General features: G+C 47.1%; 1 protein-coding gene across 1 annotated transcript; it reads left to right on the top strand.

Moving 5' to 3' along the window:
* The first annotated feature begins 9,456 nt into the window (after positions 1-9,456).
* On the top strand, positions 9,457-9,984 carry LOC102861259 (60S ribosomal protein L18a-like). Its single transcript, XM_006896446.1, has one exon. The coding sequence runs from the start codon at positions 9,457-9,459 to the stop codon at positions 9,982-9,984; it is 528 nt and encodes a 175-aa protein (XP_006896508.1).
* Positions 9,985-11,366: the final 1,382 nt, after the last annotated feature.

Genomic DNA, 11,366 nt, shown 5'->3' on the forward strand with positions numbered 1-11,366 from the left:
CTGCTCCTTGGAGGCAAGGATTCTGGGGCTTCGTCTGACATACTTTGGACATGTTGCCAGGAGGGACGGGTCCTTGGAGAGGGACATCATGCTTGGGAGGGTGGAGGGACAGCGCAGGAGGGGAAGACCCTCTATGAGATAGATTGATTCGGTGACTGGGGTAATTGGGATGGGTGTGTCAGAGGTGGTGCGGTTGGCGCAGGATAAACCAGGGTTTAGGGCTGTTGTGCATAGGGTCGCTATGAGTCGCAAGCGACTCGACAGCACATAACAACAACAACAACATACATTATTTTATTTTTAAGTAGCCATTCAGTGAAATAGACTTTTTTAAAATTTATTAATTTCAATGAAAATTTACAGTCTTTGGATTTCCATTCAGAAATAGACTTTTCTATGTATTTTCATTTCCTTAATTATGAACAGTGTTGAACATATTTCCTTGTGTTAGTGTCTATTCAAGTCTTTTGTCCATTTTTAAATTGGATTGCATGTTTTCTTGCTGTTGGATTTTGAGAATTCCTACACATTCTGGGTGCAAGTCTTTTGTCAGATGTGTGACAACACATCTCTCAACAGCTATGGCCTCTAACTAAGGTCTGTCCGTTCCACCCTCCACCCTCCACCCCTGCCCATGCTCCATACAGTTTCTAAATATAAAAACCGTTACTATCTTGGAATCCAGTGTCTTAATTATCTGGTGCTGCTATAACAGAAACCACAAGTGGATGACTTTACAAACAGAAATTTCTCCTCTTACAGCATCTGTAGGGCAGACAGCCATTGGTGGTGCCGTGTATCCTGGGTTTCCCTGGTATCAGGGACTTTCCTCCAACAGAGACCTGAGTCAGAAAGACACAAGTTGCTCCTGCAGTTCTTTCCTGGTGGTGCTGAGGTTTCTCCCTCTTGCTTGCTTTCCTCTTCTTTCATCCCTAGTGAGACAAATAAATGGTCAGAGAGGCCATATTTCAGGGACATCCCCCCAGTCTGACCAGGGCTACACTGCATTCTACCTTTAAGCCCCTTACAATTTTTTCAGATCATGGTGAGGATCATCACAAAGCTTCCACGTGATAGCATTGCACGCATGCATTTTGTGGGGGATACAGTTCAATCCCTGACACCCCCAGCTGTGTCAGTCACTCCTTGCCCCTCCTGGTCATAAACTGCATGATCTCCCCATGATAAAATATTTGCATCTTCTCATGTTTGCTGTGAGGCTGAACACTGTGACACTGATGTGTCGAATGCATTAATGACTAGTTACCCAATGCGGACAGAGAGTGGGGTGAAGCTCCCCGATGAAAACAAGCTTGGAAGGAGGAGTGGCATCCACTTCTGGAATAGCTTGCCTCTGGAAACCCTATGAGCCTGGAGAGAGAAAGAAAGGCACCCAAGCGTCGAGGACTCTCCTTCATAGGGTCACTATGAGTCACCTGCAACTCGATGGCACTTAACAACAACAACAACAACAATGCCCTAAAAAATCCAAAACACTGTAAAATGAACAGTAGACGTCAGTGTACTGTCCCCTCAGACCCCTGACCCTGCTGGCCATTGATAAGCTCTCACCTTTAGCTCCAGTTTGTCACCTTGTCACCAGGTGTTGAATTGTGCTCCTGTCCTCTCTGGGACCTGCAAATACTAAATCCTACTAGCTTTCTAGCCTTCTTGTACGAATCTCACCTTCTTGTGCTGCACCTGATAGACCGTGCTAGAAATCCCCAGACCCTTGCGGGTCAACCACGCAGGAGTTCTCGTTATTATTGATGGTAGTGACCCTGCAATAAAAGCCTAGAAATGGATTCCAGGGATATTCCTGCAATGTTGAAAAAAGGATGATTTTTATTTACAGGGTTTATAACACATAATTGAGCCCTTAACTGTCTCTCAGTAATCATTTCCTTTTAAATTTTGTTTTAAATGTGGGCCCCTTTTTATGTAAAAAGGAAGAAAATAAAGAATGAGAAGAACTATGTGCCCATCTGGAACTCTCACCATAATACATGATTAGGATTGGAAGGGGGGGAATGTTGAGGTGCAGAAAATGAAAAGTGCTATATTTTATGTTAAAATATTGGCTGAAGCAGAAGAATATTGCTAATATGTACAAGATACAACAAACTAGCACCCTTGTGAGGTGGGAACTGGTGTTAGGGGACAGGGTAAGAAAAGGACTTTTCGCTTGAAACCTTTTTATATGTTTTAATTTTGTGGCTGTTCAAACAAATTCATTAAAGTAACTTAATGAGAAATCCCAGTAGGGAAGACTTCCCTGCACCCTCAACACAGAGAGAGAACCTTCTGAAAATCCATTCATTCTCCTTTTGAGGCATCAAACGAACTAAAGGAGGAGAGTTTGGACCCAGAACCATAGCTAACAACACTCCCTGTTCTGGCTCAGACCCTGCCCACAGGACAGCACAGCCCCTAGGCTGCCCCCCTCCAAGCATCTCCAGGGAGGAGGTGGGAAGGAGGACCCGCAGGTGCTCAGCACCTGCTGCTCCAGGGCCCCACTCGCTCCTCCCCTGCAGGAGGCCCAGCACAGCACAGCCTCTGGGAGCTAGGGAGTTGGTTCCTGGCCCTGGTGAGTTGCCTACAACTGTTTCTCTCTCACAGAGAGGGTTCCTGGGTCCCCTCACAACTTCTCCAGCACAGCCCCTAACCAAACAGAGGCCTCTATCAGGAGAGGGAGAGAATGCTCACCTCTGAGACTGAAAAAAAGGTCACTGTGTGGCTCCTCAGCCAGGCCTTCCTGACAGAAGGAGACAGGGAGACTCCTGGTGGAGAAGGCCTGTGGGGATGTTGGGGGACAGGGAGGGAAAGGATGGACTGGGTGATGAAAATGCAGAACCGCTCAGAAAGTGGAGAAGGAAGAAGCAGGAGGCTGAGGAAATGAGAGTGGGGAGAGGAAGCAAGAGGGGCTGGAAGCCCCTTCCCACAGCAAGGCATCTCTCACACCAGAGTCTCTGGATAAAAAACCTTCCCTCCCTGCTTCCTGCTCCATGAACAGCCTCCGATCCACAGGTGGGACAGAGCCTCCCTGAGGGAACGGGGTGGTCTGGAGGCAGGAAGTGCTTCAGAGGGGGTGCGGCTTTTCAGCAAAAGAGTTAGGAGGGGCTGTCAGTCAAGGGTGCAATGAAAAGGCTTAAAAAGCTGCTTAGTGACCTCTTCTGACCCCTCCCCACGTCCTCTGACCCCAGGCCTGTGTGAGGAGCACCTCATCCTCTAGTCCTTCTGTCTGGGAGCGAGGTCTGAGTAGGGGGGAACCATCCCTGGAAATAGTAGAGACCATTGACTATCCTTCTCCCCTCAATTAGGACCCCTGCAACTGTTCCTCCTCACGGCGTGGGGGCAGCAGTAGGGATGTTCTTAAGATCTTTAATGCCTGAGGGTCTGACTAGCAAGATCCCAAAATGAGGCTAGAGGGAAGAGGCGAAGGGAGGGGAGGGGAGGGGAGGGGAGGGGAGAGGAGAGGAGAGGAGAGGAGAGGAGAGGAGAGGAGAGGAGAGGAGAGGAGAGGAGAGGAGAGGAGAGATGAGATGAGATAGAGAGCAAGAGAAAGCGGAGAGACAAGGGAGGAGAGGACTTTGGATAAGGTAGTTGGACAGGGGAAATGGAAACTGATCCCTGACCATGCAGGGACCTGCCCCACCCTCTTTTCTTAGAAGGAATGAGCCCAGGCGGCCCCAGAACTCTCTGGGAGTTAATTTCCTTGAGGCCACAGGTTGAATTTCTCTTGCAAAATTCAGGGGCTCCATTTACCAACTTTATAAAACTGAGCTGATGCTTGCCCCATCGCCTTCTGTGAACTAGTTTCCTGTCAGTTACAGGTGACCATAAAGGGCCTACCTCATGGGAATGTTATGGGAGAGATTTCAATGAAATGCTACTTCTTGTTGTTGTTAAGTGCCTTGAAGTTGTAGGTGACTCATAGCAATGAAAGACCTGGACACTTGTATAACTTTTGTCTTTTCACCAGGTTCAAAGAATTTCCAGAGGCAAGCTATTCCAGAGGACGTGGATGCCACTCCTGCTTCCAAGCTTGTTTTAATCGGGGAGCTCCACCAAACACTGTCCACCACAGGTAACCACTATTGCATTTGACACATCAGTGTCACAGTGTTCGGCTTCACAGCAATCACACGTTACCTCTATACAGCAAGTGGACAGACGAGGGTTACACAACCTAGAAGAATGTTTCACCAAAAACAATTAAAGGCAGGCCCAAGGGCTGCAGAGTAGAGTCACCCACCTTTGGCTTGGGAGCATGACTTTCTGTCCACGAGGCCAACTGGTCTCTCTCTATGCTGTTATTGTTGTTGTTAAGTGCCGTCGGGTCGTGGGCAATAACAAATGAAATGCTTAGAGAGTGAGTGGTAACCGCAGACAACAAGCCACTGTGGAATTAACCCTGGGCTCATGAACTCCACCTGTTAGGCGGGCCAGTGTTGTGGAGAAAGAATTCTCAAGAAGAGGCAGGAAAGTGAAGAGAGGGGTCAAATATCAAGAGAGGATAGTAGGGGTCCTTGTAAGGATAAGGACTGAGGAAGAAAAGAAGGGTGACAGTTGGAGACAGTGGGGTCAGTTCTAGCAGGTACTCGGGTTAGTGGACCGTGAGGCGTCTGGGAAGCAGCTTAGTGTCAGCAGGTGCACGAAAAGGCGGCAGCTTCTCAGAACCTTAGCTAAGTGGTTGCTTCCACAAAAACAGGAAATTTTGTGATCTTTAATTTTTTTATTGTTGTTTGTCTGTTTCCTAGTGGTAAGAAACTGGATTGCAATCCCAAAAGCACACAGTTCAAATCCACCAGCTGCTCTGTGGAAGAACAATGAGCAGTCTCCTCCCGTGTGATTTACTGCCCCTGAAAACCCAATGGAGGGTCAGCTATGGCTCGGTTCTGACTCGAGGTACTCAACAATAACCTCAAAGTAGAGAGTTGGAAACATTTTTTTTTAATTATTATTATTTTGTGTGCGTGTACCGTCAAATCAGATCTGACTGGTACAGGAGGATATTGCGCCTCCTTCTCCGGCAGAGCGTCTGGTGGATTCGAACCGTGTTCCTCTGGGATTGCAGTGCAGTTTCTTGCCACTAGGCCACCAGAGCTCCCCTGGAAACATTTTTTTTAATATTGAAAATGCTGATTAGCTCTTAGATTCCTCCTGTTTAGTTTTTGGCAGTTATTCTTTGTTTGTTTGTGTTTTTCTTGTTGTTTACCATCAAGTTGGATCCGACTGGCACAGGAGATTGCCCCTCCTTCTCCAGTGGAGCATCTGGTGGATTCGAGCCACACACCTTTGAGATTGCAGTGCAGCTTGGCAATTCTTAATGCAAAAGGGACTTGTCTGGCTTCTGTAGGTGCTTTGTGCTGCATGTAGGGGAGAGCGATTTCTAATCCATGAGCGTACGGTGTCAGGAGGGGTTGGTAGAGGCTGAAGCAGTATAGAGTGTCTTTGAGGGATTCTTCAAGGGCTTGGATGTGTTGCTGGAAGAAAGAAACAAAAAAGCAGATTCATTCTGAGTCAAAGAAGCAAACCAGAAGTAAAGGGCAGAAGCCAGCCACTTGGACCATGGCCGGATGTTCAACTTAAAGTTCTACCAGTCAAAGTCTCTGGAAGCACCTCTATTTCTCAGCTCAGCTTGTGAAATTATTTCTGAAGTTTGTTTGGACTCTTGGACTGGTTGACATAGAAACAGCATTCTTCGTTCAGCATTATTCAAGCTCCTCCTTGGGCTGCTGTAAGGAGATCGATGGCTCCGTGGTTTTGAAAAACTTCTGAAGCTAAAGAGTTAAGCTGTTCTTAGGGGAGCGCTGGTGACCTAGTGGCAAGAAGGTGCACTGGGATCCCAGAGATACGCCCATTGGAATCCACCAGATGCCCTGCCAGAGAAGGAGGGGCAATCTCCTCCTGTACCAGTTAGATCTGATTTGATGGTACACACACACACAAAAAAAAAAATTTAAAAAAAAAGAGTTAATCTGATCTTGAATAACATTAACTTCAGCTACTAGATTTTCCTTTTTGCTTTTTGAATCTTGGAGGCAAAGATTCTGGGGCTTCATCTGACATACTTTGGACATGTTGCAAGGAGAGACAGGTCTTTGGAGAGGGACATCATGCTGGGTAGAGTAGAGGGACAGCGCAGGAGGGGAAGACCCTCTATGAGGTGGATTGATTCAGTGACTGGGGTAATCGGGATGGGTGTGTCAGAGGCAATGAGATTGGCACAGGATAGAGCACAGTTTAGGGCTGTTGTACATAGGGTCACTATGAGTCGCAAACGACTCAATGGCACATAACAACAACAACAACTAGATTTTCCTTTTTGTTGTGAAGTACTGAAGGATACTGAACAAATTAAAAAGATACAGTTCAAGAGCCCAACCTTAACCTTTCTGGAGCTGAAAGGTAGTGTGATTCCTAAGGCAATGAGGATAGACATTGATTATTTTCAGGGGAGATGCAGGGGATGATAGATTCAGTTGGGGCTGGTGGCCGATGATGCCTGGAAAGGGAGTCACTATTGTGACTGTGGTTACACGGCTTATGCAAGCTGCCGCATGCGGGTGGGTGGTGTTGCTGGACCACGAGAGGAGAGGCTGGAAGGAATCCCATCTGATTCCTCTACTGAGAGACCAGAGGTTGGAGAATTTGTTTTTGTCTATCATCAGAGGAGTGTTTAAAGGTCAGAGATGTAACATTTGTTTGAGCTTCCTTGTGAATATATAGAGCAACAGGCAGACAAAAACCTGTAGATTTGTTGTAAAGAAGCGTCTTGAAAAGTTTGGGGGTTTGGGGTTGGGGCAAGCCGATTTGGTGTTTTCTCATTCCAGTGGTTTCACATTCATTGGTTAGAACTAAATATGTGGTACAGAGTTAGGGAGCTCTCGTGGCCTTAGTGGCAAAAAGCTGCACTGCAATTTCAGAAGTGCGCAGTTTGAATCCACCAGATGCTCTGCTGCAGGAGGAGGGACAATCTCCTCCTGTACCAGTCAGATCTGATTTGACGGTACATGCAAAAAAATGGTAAAATAACTTTTTTAAAAGTAAGAGTTAAATTATAAGAGAAAGCTGAGTGTTAGCATTCAAGACTTGTGTGAAACATATAGGAGCACCCCCTGTTCCTTTTCCTTGTGAGGAGATGGTCCAATAATGAATGGAAAGGGGCATGTGGGGTAAGGATCATTGAGACCAGTAAGTTGGAGGACAAAAAATAGCAATAAATTCAGTTTCCACATTTCCACCGGTGCAAATTCTAGGAGGGCAGGGTAAGTAGCTCCCATGTCAATGGGGAAATTCATATTCTACTCTAGGAAAGTCTGCTGTCAGAGACCTCTCCAAAGTATTGAAGAGCAACGATGTCAGTCTGGAGACTAAAGTGGCCTGATCCAGGCCATGGCCTTTGTAGTCACTTGCTATGCACCAGAGAGCTGGACAATGACTAGGGTTGATAAAAGGAGAATTGATGTCTTTGAACTGTGGTGCTGGAGAAGAATATTGAATATACTATAGACTGCTGAGAGAACAGATTTGTCCTAGAGAGGGTGAAGCCAGCCTGCTCCTTGGAGGCAAGGACTCTGAAGCTTCCTCTGACATACTTTGTACACTTTACAAGAGGAGGGACCAGTCCTTGGAGAGGGATGTCATGCTTCGGAGGGTGAAGGGACAGCACAAGGGAGGAAGACCTTCGATGAGACTGATTGATTCAGTGACTGGGGTGATGGGGGTAGGTGTGTTGGAGACAACAAGATTGGCACAGGATAGAGCAGGGCTTAGGGCTGTTGTACACAGGGTCACTATGAGTCGTAGGCAACTCGACAGCACATAACAACAGCAACCACCTGCAACAGAGGAGCTCTGGTGGCCTAGTGGTAAGAGACTGCACTGCAATCCTGAAGGCATGAAGTTTTAATCTACAAGCTGCTCTGTGGGAGAAATATGATCAGTGTCCTCTCATGTGATTTACTGCCTCTGAAAGCCAGCTGGAGGGTCAGGTACAGGTCAGATCCAACTCAACAGCACACAACAACAACAACAACCTGCAACAGAGAGAGCTCCCAAGGCTTAGCTAGCTGGATGGCAAGCCAGTCGGTTTCTTGGAAGAGGAGGGTCAGTATCAAGGAAATTCGCCCTGAAGGGTGGTTGAAGTATTTCTTGTCATTTTAAGGATGGAGGGGTGCAGCGGGACAGGGTCACAGCTGGAAACAAAGGGGTCAGCTGGAAACAAGCACTCAGGCTGGAGGGCCTTGAGGGGTCCAGGAAGTGGTTTAGTGTCAGTAGGTACGTGAGTGACGCTTCTTGAAACCCTAGGTGAGTTATTGCTTCCTCTGGAGCAGGATTTCTTATAATACTCTCTTGAGGGGTTGTGTTTGGTTTGGTTTGGTTTGATTTGTTTTGTTTTGTTTTTTTAAGTTTTCTACCTGAAAGCAGAAGACTAACAAAAAATTTTCATATGGAGAATGGTGATTTACTCTTTCTCTACCTTGATGTCCAAGGGCTCCAGGCACCCAAAGGACAGCTGACCATGAAGCCAACCTCAAAACCAGCCTGCATAATCCCTGGTCACAAGAAAACATAATCCCTAGTCACAAGGTCATATGGGAAGCAGGCCCTCCCCACTTTCATAGCAGCCCTGTGTCCTCTATCTAGTATCCCTGGAACCACAGGTAGACTTACTCAAGGGTCATCCTTGAGGTAATGAGTGTTTTAGAAGACAACAATACCTTGTCTTATCCCATAAAGGTAGAAGGTTGGGTAGTGGCTTCTTAGCAGAAATGGTGAGATAAGGTGGAAATATGGGTGGTTCCTAATCTACCAAAGTTGGGGAAAGGAATTCTAGGGCTAGATAGCAGAGTTCATACACTGGCAAAGGCATCAAAGGAGTCGTGAAATCACAGATCATCAGCCCATTCTCAGAAGTGGAAAAACAGTCCACAGAAAAGTGAGAATAGATTCTGTAGATCAGTGTGTTTTGTGTATTGGCAAAAGTTTGGAAACAGCTGAGGATGACTGTGAGGTGACCCTGAATTGTTGCAACTGATGGGGAAAGTTATATGTGGAAAGGATAGGTAAGGATGGGACAGTAGATTGGGGAAATGGTCCTGGTGAAGAAAGGGGCAGTTCCTGTTACTAGAAGTTGGGAAGGATTCATGAGAGAATTTGAGGGGTAATTTCTCTCTTGGCAGCACTGGAGTATGGCGTCATGGCAGATTTAGGCCTCCTTTTCACGTTGGAAAAAATGGACTAAAGGGAAAAGAGATGGGATTTATTTCAGGAATGCAGGGATGATTCAACATTAGAAAATCAATCGACATAACACACCATGTCATCATTATCATCTCTGTGGATATAGAGAAAGCAATTGATCAAATCCAATGACGTTTCTTGATTAAAAAAACCCTTGGAGAGTAACTGCTTCCTTTTGCTGGTCGTGGCGAGCGCCGATAGATCACTATGAAGGCTTCGGGAACACTTAGTGAGTACAAGGTGGTGGGGCGCTGCCTGCCCACCCCCAAGCGTCGGACTCCACCACTTTACCGCATGCACCTCTTCGCCCCCAACCACGTTGTTGCCAAGTCCCGCTTCTGGTACTTTGTGTCACAGTGGAAGAAGATGAAGTCTTCTGGGGAAATTGTATATTGTGGACAGGTGTTCGAGAAGTCCACCTTGTGTGTGAAGAACTTTGGCATCTGGCTGCGCTACGACTCCCGCAGTGGGACCCACAACATGTACCGGAAATACCGGGACCTGACCACCGCAGGAGCTGTCACCCAGTGCTACAGCGACATGGGCACTCGGCATCGTGCCAGGGCCCACTCTATCCAGATCATGAAGGTGGAGGAGATCCCAGCCAACAAGTGCCGCCGACCTGCAGTCAAGCAGTTCCATGACTCCAAGATCAAGTTCCCACTGCCCCACTGGGTCCTACGTCGCCAGCACAAGCCACGGTTCACCACCAAGCGGCCCAACACCTTCTTCTAGGCACAGCCCCTTTGCCTCATCCTAGTCTGCCCAATAAAACGCCTTGTGGATTGACGCTGGGTAAAAACCCTCAAGAAGGTTGGAATAAAAGAGAAATCCCAGAGGTGCACGGTTCGAATCCACCAGATGCTCTGCCGGGGAAGGAGAGGCAATCTCCTCCTGTACCAGTCAGATCTGATTTGACGGTACATACACACAAAAATAATAAAATTTTTTTTAAAAAGGGGAAATTCCTCACTTCCAAGGCATGTCTTAGTTATTAACGAAGCTATCATAGAAACACCATAAATGGGGGACTTTAACAACAGGTATTTCTTCTCTTACAGCTTTCTGCTGGGTGCCATCAAGTTGATACTAACTCACAGCGACCTGTGAATGACAGATCTGAACCCTACCCTAGTCTGCACCATCCCTGATACGCTCAAGGCCATGGTTAAAGTCACTGGTCAATCTATCTTGTTCAAGGTCTTCCTGTCTCTAACTCTCCACCTTCCCCAGTCTGTCTTCTTTCAAGGACTGCCCTTCCTGACAACATGTCCAAAGTCTGTGAGACAGTTTCACTCCTCTTGCCTCTAAGGAGCACCCTGGTTTTACTTCCTCCAGGACAGACTTGTTTGTTCTTTTGGCAGTCGATAGGATAGTCCATACTCCTCCCTAACACCACACAGTTCAAAAGCATCAGTTCTTCTGTCACCCTTACTCATTGACCAACGTTCAGATGGAAGGATTTGGAAAAAAAAAAAAAACTGTGGCTTGGATCAGGACACCTTAGTCTTCAAACTGTTATCTTTGCTCTTTAGTCTTGACCCAACCCTTTCCCCGCTCCACCAGCAGCCCCCTTCCACGTCCACATACCAAATTCAACACCTCTTTCCCCCCATCCAACCCTTGATGTGATGGCTTAGGTCTCAAGCCTTCTGTGCTTCTGTGAGTTCCAGTGCCTTGTGCTCTTATGCTGCGGCCACTGCCACTTTGGAGCAAGGGAACAGGTCTCTGCTTATTTGTTCATGGATTGTTTTCATCATTCTAACAATTCATAATTACTGTGTTCAGAAACCTCTCCTCCAACCTCTCTATCTCAAGGCAGCATCTACTGTCCATCTTTCAGTTCACTGTCCCGGAGAGCGGAACAAGTCTGATCAGGGAGCTCTCAGCCAGTGGACCAAGGTAATGAAGGCTGGATGCAGAGGCCTCGATGTGCAGGCAGAAGCTTTGGGGTAGCTGAAGAATGATGCATAGTGAGCCAGAGACAATGGGAAGAAATAGCTATGCATTCATCATCTGCGTGACGCTAGGCCCTTCATCGCCACCCAGTGGCCATCACTGAGCAACTGGAGAGAGGACCAAATACAACTTTGTGGGCCAGCTAGGAGAGTTCCTAC

The sequence above is a fragment of the Elephantulus edwardii genome, unplaced genomic scaffold, assembly GCF_000299155.1.
Source record: "Elephantulus edwardii isolate Elephantulus edwardi_28Jun2011 unplaced genomic scaffold, EleEdw1.0 scaffold00186, whole genome shotgun sequence".
NCBI lineage: Eukaryota > Metazoa > Chordata > Mammalia > Macroscelidea > Macroscelididae > Elephantulus > Elephantulus edwardii.